We start from the raw sequence: 12,447 nt of genomic DNA on the forward strand, positions 1-12,447 counted from the left end.
TGATTTAGAACGGGGGTGGGCAACCTTGGCTCTTTTATGACTCGTGGACTTCAACTCCCAGAATGCTGGCTCAGGAATTCTGGGAGTTGAAGTCCACGAGTCATAAAAGAGCCAAGGTTGCCTACCCCTGATTTAGAAGCTAACCAGCTTGTATCGTGTGAGATGAATGATGCAAGGTTAGGAACGACTCAGCAGGAATCTGTATCCCTTTAAGAGCTTGAGTATAAATGGGAAGGTTTTTTGCTAGATAGTCTTTCTCTCCTCCGTTTCCTGCTGTAACTGCTGTGTGTTAGAGTTTGCCGAATGACCACGTCTACGTATCTTGTTTCTAGCGTACGTTTGTAGATATGTAACATAAATCACCATTTAATACAAACCACTGTTTACTGTATTTACTCCTGGGTTACCTCAGCGCAATAAGACTGTGCGTGCTCTGACATATTATTTCTATATTTCTCTTTCTGTGTTTCCATTTCTCTTTCTATATTTCTATTTCTGCCGTGTGAACGAAGGCTCCGAGTAGCGTGGCAGGACCGGGAGACTCCAAGGCCAACATGGAGGGTGGGGGAGGAGCCCTTTGTCCCCGTCCTCACCCAGGGCCCGTTGTGGGGCTTCTCCTAGGAGTCCTTAGATAGCAAGGGGTGGGGGCTTCTGGGCGGGTTCTTCCCCCTCTTTGCAGAAGTGGGGTTGGCTGATCCGCACCTCAGATCCAGACCTGTTTCCCGTACGCCGGAGTGCTTTTCCCTCAGTCTAGCTGACTCAAGTGTGTGTGCAAGGTGGATAAATCCTGCCTATCCTCTCCCCAGCGCATGGAGGCCATGCTGAGCTCCTTCCAGTCCGACCTGAGCAGCATCAGCTGTGAGATCCAGACGCTGCAGGAGCAGTCGGTCGCCATGAACGTCCGCTTGCGCAACCGCCAGGCCGTCCGCGGGCGCCTCTCCCAGCTGGTGGACGAGCTGGTGGTGCCCAACGTCATGATCAGGTCCGGCAGGGCAGAGGGCCCATCATCCCGGCAGAGAAGGGAGAGCGTGGGGGAGTCCTGCGTGGGGGGAAGAGGACGCCCGGTTGATGCTCCTCCCTCTCCCGTCCCCCAGCACCATCCTGGAGACACCAGTGACCGACCAGGCCTTCCTGGAGCAGCTGCATGAACTCAACAACAAGATCAACGCCGTGAAGGAGCAGGCATTCCGCGAGACCATGGCCTGCACGGACGTGGCGGACATCCTGGACAAGCTGAAGGCCAAGGTGAGAAGCCGGGTGCCTTCCCTTCCTCCTTCTCCGGCAGGGCCCCCGTTTCTTCCTGTTCTGCAGACATTGTTCCTGCAAGATAGACCGGATTCATAAACCAAAGGTGCACCAGCTAGAAACGTTTTTATTGTAAGAAGTAACGGGAAGAATTGTTCCCCTTCCCTTCCTCCGTGTCCGACCTGCCCCAGCTTGATCCCTTAGGAAAGAAACACGTTCGACTCCATTTGTTACTTTTTTACTAAAACGAAGTGGTTGTTACGTAGCAAAGCCAGATCTAAGACTTTGTGTGCAAAGACCCCTAGTTAACTTTCCCTTCTCTGTTCCAACCCTCTGGTTATCTCCCCGTTGTCCAGTTGTATTCGAAGAAGCTGTTTTAGTAACTCACCCTGCAACAGTTGGTTAGGCGGAGAGATGTCCGCAGCTTTGGGATGTCTCAGGTCGGCTCGGAGATTGCTTTCGGTTTCCCTCCCCCCATCTTCCCACAGTTCCCTCCCATTGGTATCTACCGGGTTTCCCTGAAAATAAGACCCCGCCAGAAAATAAGCCCTAGCGCACGGGTGTCAAATTCACCGTGTCACATGATGTCTCGCAATGTATCGCGACTTTTTTTCGCATTGCCGGACCCGGGGTGGGCCCGGCCTACGCATGATGCAACCGACTTGTGCGTGGGCTGGCAGTTTCACACCCCTGCCCTAGCGTGATGTTTCAGGATGCTCGTAATATAAGCCCCAGTGAAGATCATCAGTCAGACCAGGGGTAGGCAACCTTGGCTCTTTTATGACTCGTGGACTTCAACTCCCAGAATTCCTGAGCCAGCCATGCTGAGGGGAAAGGGAGAGGTTTCCAAGCTGAGTCATGCTGGCTCAGGAATTCTGGGAATTGAAGTCCCTGAGTCATAAAAGAGCCAAGGTGGCCTACCCCTGAGCCAGACAGACACATTTAGTACCGTATTTCCCCGAATATAAGGCCTAACCAGAAAATAAGCTCTAATGCACCTTTTGGAGCCAAAATTAATATAAGACCCGGTCTTATATTTGGGGAAACATGATAGTGAAGCATAGGTGCACGTGAAGGATGGCAGCTCTCACATTCTATCTTTGTGAGGACTAGTGGCTTTCTCGGGTTACCGTTCTGGCCCAGACTCTGGTTTCTTTTATCTGTTGTCGCAGTTTTGGCTGAGGTTCCTCAAGGTTGTTCCGTATGCCCATCGCATCAGATGGTCCCACTTTCCTGCAAGCCTCTGGCTGCAGAATTGTCAGGGAGGTGTATGGGTGGGTGGGAAGGGGTCAGACTTGGGGGGGGGGCTGGTGCCCCAGCCTTTGGCTAGAGGTGCCCCATGGGTGGTTCTCCTTCCTCCGCCAGGCGGTAGCCAAGATCCGGGAATTCATCCTGCAGAAAGTCTACTCCTTCCGCAAACCCATGACCAACTACCAGATCCCCCAGAATGCCCTGCTTAAGTACAGGTAGGAGGTTCGGCCAAGCGGTTGCACGTCTCCTCCCAGCATGCCCTGGGCTTCTGGGGAGCGGTCGGCCTCCCAGAATGCTTTGGGCACGATCCCACTCGCCTTGGGAGAATCAGGAGAAGCTCAAGGTATTTCTCTGCAGACGTTCACGCTGGGTTTGGAGAGAGCAAATTGGGACGCCCACCTCCCTCTTCTATGGGGTGGGGAACAAGCGAAATCCCTCCTCTTTGGTGGCAGGTTTTTCTACCAGTTCCTGCTGGGCCACGAGCGGGTCATCGCCAAGGAGGTCCGGGACGAGTACGTGGACACCATGAGCAAGATCTACCTCAGCTACTTCAAGTCCTACACCAACCGCCTGATGAAACTCCAAGTGAGTTCCCTGGGCAGGGGGCCTGGTCTCCCTTCCCCCCCAATGCAGGGCCCCCTCCCCCTCCACCGTTCCGTCGTAGCAAGTTCGACCCCGTTTTCTGTCTCCCGAACCTGCAGTACGAGGAGGTGGCTGAGAAGGACGACCTGATGGGAGTGGAAGACACCGGCAAGAAGGATATCCTTTCCTGGGGGGACCCCGGGGGAGGGGGTGACCGTACCAGCAGCCAAGGGGGGCTTGCAGCCAGTCCTCCCCCCATCTGCACCCCTCCTGGCTCGTATTTGGGGCTGCCCCGCATGGCCAGAGGGAGGGGAAGGAAGGAAGGACACTGACCCGGGGACGGACAGGGTATCCACTTTCGCCACGGAGTGGTCCTTGACGGCAGCTGGCCACGCTTCTTCTCCAAGCCTTCCCTCCGCAGCCGGAACACCATCTTCACCCTGGGGAACCGGGGGAACGTGATCAGCAGCGCCGAGCTGGAGGGCCCCATCATCGTCCCCCACTCAGCGCAGAAGAGTGACGTCCGAGTAAGTCCAGCCTTTCAAACGGCAGGGACCGCAGCGGCTGCAGGTTGTGTGTGTGGCTGCCTTACACTGATTAAGATGGGAGTCTCCCAGGAGAACCCAGAGGATTTGCTAAACATGCCCCCTTCCCCCCAGTCAGCAAGACAAATTAGGGTAGGGGGCTTTCTTGAGGCACGGGGGTCCCTCAGCTCTTGCCTTCCCTAATCTTTCCTTTTTGGTGCAGTAGCAGCTGCTGCCTTTCGGTGTCATTTGGGGGTCCCTTTGGTTTACGTAGAAGAGCCTCATGCCACCCAGAGCCCTCCTCCAGACTGGCAGGTCTTCAGCCTCTCAAGCAGAGCCTGGTTGGGAATGAGGGTAGTTGTAGTCCGGGGACCCGCAGGTCCCTCCATTTGGGGTTTGCTTGCTTTTTCTGTCCGATGGGAAGTCTCTGGAAGAAATGGAGTTTTGTGGAGGAGGGAGGGATGGGAGCCGGGGAGCGCTGAGGATCCCGAGGCACTACCCCGAGGGTCCTGCCAGTGTCGCCTCCCCCCTCTGCGCAGTATCCCTTTGAGTCGCTTTTCCGGAGTCAACACTACGCCCTGCTGGACAACAGCTGCCGCGAGTACCTGTTCCTCTGCGACTTCTTCCTGGTGGCCGGGACCCCCGCCCTGGACCTTTTCAACGCCGTCATGGGCAAGACCCTCGCCATGTTCCTCGTGAGCATCTGCAGCCAGGTCTGGGGGTGGGAGGCGTGGGCGGCTAGACCACGCCTTGCGGGCATCAAATGAAACTTGATGAAAAGAAGGACCAGTTGCGACACGACAGCGGTGCTCCGATATTTGAGGGGGCTGCCGCAAAGAAGATGGGGGGGTATCAAACCTACAAAGCATCTGAAGGCAGGACAAGAAGCAGTGGGTGGGCGCTAATCAAGGCACCAATCTAGAGCTAAGGAGAAATTTCCGGACAGCGGGAATAATTAACTGATAGGACGGCTTGCCTCCAGACGTTGTGAGTGCTCCAACACTGGAGACTTTTACGAAGAGACTGGATGGGCATTTGTCAGGAATGCTCTAGGGCAGGGGTAGGCAACCTTGGCTCTTTTATGACCCGTGGACTTCAACTCCCAGAACTTCAACTCGTGAAGTCCACGAGTCATAAAAGAGCCAAGGTTGCCTACCCCTGCTCTAGGGTCTCCTGTAAGTCCCTTCCAGCTCTGTTATTCTGTTCTTTCTGCTTTTTGTTGACGAGGGACTCAGAATAATTGAAATTTAGGCATAACCTGGAGACACCTCTTTCTGGATCTTTCCGGCTACGGGACTTTCATGCCTGGCTCCCGAGGGGCCCTGCAGTCCGAGGACCTAGAATCCTTTGGGAGGGATGGGGTCCGAGAAGCAGGGCCCCCTGCCGTGCATCTCATCTCTCTCTCTCTGCTCCCCACAGAAGCACATGGATGCCTACGTGAGCGACTGCTATGACAGCATCGCCGTCTTCCTCTGCATCCACATCGTCCTTCGGTTCAAGGCCCTGGTGGCCAAGCGCAACGTCCCGGCTATTGACAAGTAAGCCCCCTTTGCCCCCCCAACACTCTCTCCCTTGGCCAGTGGGGGCTGATGGGGTCAGGCAGGGTGTCTTCTGGGTTGTTGGTTTGAGCTCCGAGCTTGGCAATTTGATTGCCGACGTTTCGTCACCCTTCGGGGAGACGACGTCAGTATGCTTTGAATGGTGCTCGTCTGTCGGAGCGCTGGCCTTTAAATACCTTTTTATGGGGTGCAAATTGGCATGAATGTTACTTGTTCGTCGCGTACATTTGCATCACGTAAAAAGGTATTTAAAGGTCAGCGCTCTGACAGACGAGCACAGTTCAAAGTGCATTGACGGTATCTCCTCGAAGGGTGATGAAACGTTGGCGTCAAGCTCTGAGCTCAAACCAACAGCCCAACTACCAACCTGAGCTACTAATATTCAAACGCATTTTGAGGTGTCTTCTGTCTGGTTGATGCTCCCCCCTCCCTCCCCTCCCCAGGTACTGGGACACATTACTGGAACTGCTCTGGCCGCGATTTCAGTACATTCTGGAGCTGAACATTCACAGCATCCAGAGCACGGACCCCCAGAAGCTGGGCTTCCTTGACACGCGTCCCCACTACGTACGTATGCACGGGAACGGCCCTGTCCTCGGGAAGGGAGGGGTGAACACCCCTCTCTGCTTAGTGGGGAGGGGGCTGAGTTTCTCTCCTGCAGGGCAGAATGCGAGGACTGAAAAAGGGGGTGGGCTTATGGCCAAACAGCTCCCCAGTTGCCGGAGATGGGCAGGGGGACCCTGGCGCTGGATTGGAGCAGAGCTGGGGAAGGGTCTGGCAGGGATGCTTGGATGCCCATCTGCCCGTGGTCCAGCCAAGAAGGAGGGGGCTACTGTAGCCAAGTCTAGAGAGCCCAGAAGTCCCTCACCCCGCTTCTCTGCTCTCTCCCCATCCGCAGATCACCCGGCGGTACGCAGAGTTCTCCTCGGCCATCGTCAGCATCAACCAGACCTTCCCCCACGAACGGACTTTGGCCCTGCTGGGGCAGCTCCAGGTGAGCCCTTCTGCGGGACGGGAGAGACCTTCCTTGCAGGGAGAGCAGCTTGACCCAGAGATGGGGGGGCTGCCCCTCCCCAGATGGGTTGAGAAAGGGGACCTTTCCACCCTCTGGTTGTTTGCGTGGGGCACCATCCATGGTGTAACAAACATTTCTGAACTGTCCGGTTTCCTGGTTCTCTGCATGCTGGATCCGGCCAGGGGCTGAAATGTAGGGGTCTCCTGGGAGGGGGGCAAATGCAGCCTCTGACCCTCCCCTGTATCCTGCTTCTCCTTGGGTTGTCTTATTAACTGGCTCCAGTCTGGCTGTTGGGCATAGGGTGGTGTCTTGCACCTCCTAGTATCGGGGAGACTTGCACCTCCTAGTATTGGGGGAGCTGGTCTGGAGAGGGGGATGAGCCTTTCTCTGATGCTGCCTGCTTCCCTCCCTCCCCCCCCAGACCGAAGTGGAGAACTTTGTCCTGCGTGTGGCAGCTGAATTCTCCTCCCGCACCGAGCAACTCATCTTCCTCATTAACAACTACGACATGATGCTGGGTGTCCTGATGGTACGCAGGCGACTGAGGGGGAGTGTCCAGCAAGAGGAGGGAGGGGTAGAAGGACGAAGCCTCACCCCCCCCACACACACGCTATCCCTCCTCCTCTGTCCTCCCCAGGAGCGAGCGGTGGAGGAGAGCAAGGAGGTGGACGGGTTCCAGCAGCTGCTGAACGCCCGCACTCAGGTGGGCCGGGATGGGTGGGTGGTTCCCCGTCTTCAAGAAGCCCAAGGGGTCTCCAACTGGGCCTCTGGGGGGAGGGTCCTGCCTTTCCCTCTCCTGGGGCAATGGGGGAGGCATGTGGGGTACACACCAGGCATGACACAGCGCTGGCTCAGTTGCAGGACTGACGTGTTCTCGTTGTGTAGAGTCGTGCTGGGCAATGCTTGAATCGATGCACTCGGTAGAATGGGGGGCACCCCATGCCCTCAGAGGGGCTTTGTGGGGAAGGGGTCCCTCTGTCTCAGCTGAGCCCTCCTTCCCTGGCAGGAGTTCATCGAGGAGCTCCTGGCCCCGGGGTTCGGGGGCATGATAGCCTTCGTGAAGGAGGTGGAGGGGCTGTCCGAGCGGGGACAGCTGGAGCGCCTGCGAGGGGAGGAAGGTGAGTGGGGCATGGACGTGGGGGGGAGGAGGAGGAGGAGGGGGTCCTTGCGACACTCACTCCACCTTCCTCGCCCCGCAGCCCGGGTGACGCAACTGGTGCGGGGCTTTGCCACCACCTGGAAGGCCTCGGTGGAGACCCTTAGCCAGGACGTGATGCGCTCCTTCACCAACTTCAAGAACGGGACCACCATCATCCAGGTTGGGGGCAGGGCACCCGGTGGGAGGGAGGCGGGGGCCCAGAAGTGGCGGGGCCGAGCTCTTCCTCACTGCCCACTGTCGTCCGCAGGGGGCGCTGACGCAGCTGATCCAGTACTACCACCGCTTCCACAAGGTCCTGGCACTGCCCCCGCTGAAGGCCCTCTCCGTCCGCTCGGAGCTCATCAACATCCACCACCTGATGGTCGAGGTGAAGAAGCACCGGCCCAACTTCTGAGGGCAGAAGCCCCCCACCCCCTTGTACAGTCCTATTAATAAACTCTCTTGTGACCCAGAAGGCCTCCTTGGGACCGAGGGGGAAGGGGGGGAGGCTGGAATTGGGGACCAGGCTCACCCACACTTCTCCCCGTTCCCGTGCCATCACCACGATTACAGCTTGCTGGTGAGTGTGCCTCACACAAACTGGAGTCGTTCGCTAAAGAAGGAAGGAGGTGTCTGTTTGTGTGTGAACGCGGTGACAACACTGACCCAGCTTAGCATTTGTGACATTTTGGATGCCAGATAACAGGCAGTCCTCGATGTACGATCGGAATCGGGGATTGGAAAATTGATTGCCGAGCAACGTGGTCATTAAATGAGGCATCACCTCACCCAGTTCTACCATCTTTTCTGCCGCGATTTAAACCAGACGTCAGGGACTGCCCTTTGCCCGTCTTTCCCGCAGGCTTCCCCAATGACTTTGTGGGAAGCCGTCTGAGAAGGTCGCAAATGGCGATCACGAGAGAGAATTGTCATCAACGCAAGCCAAGCGCCTGAACGGCGATCGCACGACTGCGACAAGGATGCTGCAGCGGCCCTAAGTATGAGGGTGGATTGTTAAGTTGCTACTGTCAGACGGCCGCTAAGCAAGTGGACATAAGTTGGGGACCCCCCTCTATTCCATTCCTGTCTAGAGGTCACGAGAGGACCCTCAATGCAACATGTGGTCAACTTATGGAACTCCCTACCACAAGATGTGATAGTGGCCCCCTTTGGCTGACCTTGGCCCCTCCTCCCCCTCTCCCACATCAGCTGTGGTTCAACAGTCACACAATACACAAACAAAAAACAGCTTCTAAAACTCTAGGGATGCAGCCCCTGTGCTACAAAGGACCCACAGGCAGGGAGGAAGACTCCATATTGGCTCAGGAAAGTAGTTTGCACACTCACAAATGTTTGTGGTGCGTTCCAAACCAGGGGTGTCCAACCACAAACACAGGATATGCTTCCCTGGCTTGGAACGTACCACAAACGTAGGTTGTGCTGGGAGTTATGGACTTCAACTCCCAGCACACCCTACGTTTGTGGTACGTTCCAAGCCAGGGAAGAACATCCTGTGTCTGCGATATGTTCCAAGCCAGGGGTATCCAACTGTGGCCACTTTTAAGGCTTGTGGACTTCAACTCCCAGCACACCCTAGGTTTGTGGTACGTTCCAAGCCAGGGAAGCACATCCTGTGTTTGTGGTACGTTCCAAGCCAAGGGTGTCCAACTGTGGCCACTTTACTTGTGGACTTCAACTCCCAGCACACCCTACATTTGTAGTACGTTCCAAGGCAGGGGAAAACATCCTGTGTGGTACGTTCCAAACCAGGGGTGTCCAACCGTGGCCACTTTAAGGCTTGTGGTCTGGCTGGGGAATTCTGGGAGTTGAAGTCCACAAGTCTTAAAGTGGTCACGGTTGGACACCCCTGATGATGGAAAGCATGAGCCAGTCTGTAGGAAAAATTCAATATATTTCTTAAATTTCCCGTAGCCCAGAAGTGAGATCTCAAACTCACATTCCCCGTACACACACGCAAACATACACACACACCATTTTCAAGATTACAAATTTGCAGCAGGGAAAAAAAGTGTTCTTTTTAATATTGATTCCATTAAATAATATAATTAATTTATTTCTTTTCTTTTTTTTATAAAAACAAAATAAAATATATACGGTTTCCTCTTTCTTCTTTGGACTTCTTTTTTTTTTTAACTTTTCTTTCATACCCAGGACTTTTGCGCGGGATAAAGGAAGGGGGGGGTTGGGTGGACGGGGGGAGAGGAAGAAGAGAAAAATGGGGGGAGGGGGCGACTTCGGACCCCATTTTTTCAAGCCTCCCACTGACTTCAAGGAGGGGGAGAGGTAAGGGTACAAGTTGCCATCAATAGGGCTAAAGTGGGCGGGGCTAAGCAGGGCTTTAGTGGGAGGGGCATTCAATGATGGCCCGGGTCTCTGCTGTTTGTGAGGGGGGGTCTCTATCAGGAAGCAATGAAGCAGGAAGGGGGTCCATCTGAGGAGGGGGGGTCAGAGCCCCGAGGGGGATTCAGCAGGGGGAGGAGGCACAGAGAGAATTTGGGAGGGAGAAAACTTCCATGGGGGGAGGGTCTCTCTGCACCCCTTCAATAGAGGGATCTTCTTCCAGTTGCTGGACCCCCCTCACACACACACACCCCACCATGGTCTCCACTGTTTGCTGGGCACCAGGAAGCTGGGCCCCCTCCTTCTTCTCCTCGGACGAGGCCGGCCGGCTGTGCTGGGGGGGCTCCCCTCTAGCCCAGAAAGCAGGCGGCCCCCACCTCAAAACCAAAGCCCTGCCCGGGCTCCCCAAAGTCTGTCAGGTGCACGTCCAGCAAGGGCAGGTGCTCCACCTGGGGGGTGTTGACCTCCAGGACCGTCTTGCTGGACGCTTTCCGTGCCTGGGGAGGGGGGGTGAAGAAGAGAAGGGTCACCACAGGGGTGAGGGTCACTGCCCCTCCCCCGAAGAGAAGCTGAGAGTCCATCTTTCAGTTAGGAAGTTGGGAACGGGGGACATCGGGACCCCCATTTTGGGGGAATCTGCTTTGTCCTGCGTCCGTTCTCCCACCCGCCCACCTGCCCCCACCCGTGCCAGGGTGGGCCCTTGAACACCCCCCCATGGGAGGGAAGCAACACTGGCAGCCGGTCGTGGGAGAAATAATCTGAGAGCCCCCCCCCGAATCCATCAAGGTGGAGGACACAAGGTGCCAGGCCTGCCTTTCGTCCTGCCCTCTCTGAGTACGGATCCCGTCCCCCCCCCAGGTTCTTCCCCTCCCGGGCGCTCACCGCACAGCCGTCCACCAGCGCCTTGACGTAGGGGCTGTTGTCATAGCTCAACTCGTCCTCGTTGGCCCCTCGGAAGCGCAGCGCCCGCTGGTAGCCCCCCAAGGCGGGGGACTCCGGGCTGTGCCAGGCAGCCGAGTGCCGGCAGTGGTACGTGAAGTTCTGGCGGGCGGAGATGCTCAGCAGACGGAGGAAGGAGAGCTGCACCACGCCCAGCGGCTGGCCAGCCGCGTCCACGTAGGAGAACTGGGGGGGGGGAGCCAAGATTGCGGAGGGGAGTAAGTCAGCCACCCCACCTGCCCTTGCTGGAAAAACCCAGCGGAGCAGAACAGGGAGCTGACGAACTGGAGGGGGCGGCTGCCCTCAAGCAGAGAACGCTGGGCCCTGAGTGGGGAGGTGGGCTGGATGGCCTCAAGGGTCCCATTTTGGAGATTCTATCCCTCCTTCCCCCCCCCTGCAAATGGATGGCCTTCGCACGGCGCCCTGCGCTGGGGAACCATTTGCCAATCCATTTGCTGGGTTCCTGTCCCCCGTCCCAGATCAGGGCTAACCAAACATGTTGCGTTCATACAACACAACAAGTTCCAAGGGAAGCCAGAAGGAAGTCAATTCTCTCCTCCGCCACCCCACTTTCTCCACACCCTTCCCCCCATTTCCGGGCTTGGCAAGTTTCACGAAGGTTGCTCCAGGTCCTTCGGGGTGACGCTTGGGGTGTTGTGTGAATGCAGCACAAGAGCTGACCCACTAGACTGGCCACTACATTTGGCAGTCTGGAAGGAGGATTTCAGGGCAGAGAGCCCTGTTCCCCACTCCCCCCCCCAGAGCCCCTGAACTAAGAGGTCTCCCCCACCATGAACATCCCTCCTGCCCGGCAAATCCTGGCTGCCTTCTGGGATGGGCGTCTCCTGTTTAAGCAGGGGGGGTTGGACTGGATGACCTATAAGGTCCCTTCCAACGCTATGATTCCATTCTAATCTTCCTGCGTGTCCCCCAACACCCTCCAGGAGGGGAGATTCAGGTGCAGGAGAGACCGAGGGGGGGACCCACTGCCAGCAACCCCCCCCAGCCAGGGGACTCACCCGACGGCCCTTCTGGAACTGGCTGAACCACCTCGGGGGGGTCTCCTTCTCCTCCTCCTCCCACGCTGCCATGGGCACCTGTAGAGGGAAACGCTCAAAGGACCGGCCTTCCCATGGAAAGACGCTAAGGATGGATATTTTGGGGAGAGGCGAGGAAATCTGGGGTCATTCTTGAGCCTGGGAGGGGGGGCAAAATAAGCTGTGCCCGCACTGCCATGCGTGGCTTGATTTTCTGACCCACAGGGAGAGAGAGAGGGAAAGAGTGGGCAGCCAGGAGCAGCGGGGCCTCGTTGTGGCTGGCCCCAAAGGCAAAGTCTCCCCCTTTTTGGCTTTCTGAAGGGGTCCTCCCCCCCATACACACACGGGGCTGGGACCCACAGCCACCCTGCCCCATTCAAAGCCTTTTGGTCTTCACTTGGAAGCTAAGCAGGGCCAGGCCTGGATGGGAGACCAAGAGGCAATCACAGAACTGCAGCTGTGACGGCGAGGCCGAAACCACATCCCGGAAGAGGGTCGTGACAAAGCTCTTCGCCCTGAAACGCAGCTTCCCTCTGCCCCCTGCCCGGACAGGCTGTGCCCACCACATAGGGGGCCCAGACTGGTTGACCCCCCCCACACACACACACAGAAGGGCCAGCCTAGCATCGCCAGGGGTGCCACCTGGACTATTTCGGGACCCCAACCTTCATTTTCATAAATTGCCCAAAGGGCAGAAACAGGGCCATCGGCTTTTAGTGTTTTCATTTGAGGGGGGCAGCAGGATCCCCACGAACCCCCCCAGCCACACCAGCCCCCTCCCTGTGCCCAGAGCCCC

General features: G+C 56.9%; 2 protein-coding genes across 3 annotated transcripts; one reads left to right on the top strand and one right to left on the bottom strand.

The window, feature by feature from the left end:
* The first annotated feature begins 806 nt into the window (after window positions 1-806).
* On the top strand, window positions 807-7,786 carry LOC107300065 (vacuolar protein sorting-associated protein 52 homolog). Of its 2 annotated transcripts, none has more exons than XM_015829409.1 (15): window positions 807-982; window positions 1,095-1,245; window positions 2,611-2,711; window positions 2,949-3,081; window positions 3,198-3,262; window positions 3,485-3,605; window positions 4,142-4,297; window positions 5,022-5,140; window positions 5,605-5,728; window positions 6,060-6,155; window positions 6,598-6,705; window positions 6,814-6,879; window positions 7,183-7,294; window positions 7,376-7,494; window positions 7,583-7,786. In XM_015829409.1, the coding sequence occupies exons 1-15, from the start codon at window positions 810-812 to the stop codon at window positions 7,727-7,729; spliced, it is 1,791 nt and encodes a 596-aa protein (XP_015684895.1). In that variant the 5' UTR covers window positions 807-809; the 3' UTR covers window positions 7,730-7,786. The 2 variants fall into 2 exon arrangements, with proteins under 2 accessions (XP_015684895.1, XP_015684894.1); XM_015829408.1 differs by having other exon boundaries at window positions 3,198-3,255; window positions 3,472-3,605.
* Window positions 7,787-10,025: 2,239 nt separating this feature from the next.
* Window positions 10,026-12,219, bottom strand: LOC107300066 (collagen alpha-1(V) chain-like). The gene is made up of 4 exons (XM_015829410.1): window positions 12,049-12,219; window positions 11,634-11,711; window positions 10,558-10,800; window positions 10,026-10,172 (listed from the first exon to the last, which is right to left on the bottom strand). Exons 1-4 carry the CDS (start codon window positions 12,217-12,219, stop codon window positions 10,026-10,028), a joined length of 639 nt encoding a protein of 212 aa, XP_015684896.1.
* Window positions 12,220-12,447: the final 228 nt, after the last annotated feature.

The sequence above is a fragment of the Protobothrops mucrosquamatus genome, unplaced genomic scaffold (assembly GCF_001527695.2).
Source record: "Protobothrops mucrosquamatus isolate PMUCROS unplaced genomic scaffold, P.Mucros_1.0 scaffold6056, whole genome shotgun sequence".
NCBI lineage: Eukaryota > Metazoa > Chordata > Lepidosauria > Squamata > Viperidae > Protobothrops > Protobothrops mucrosquamatus.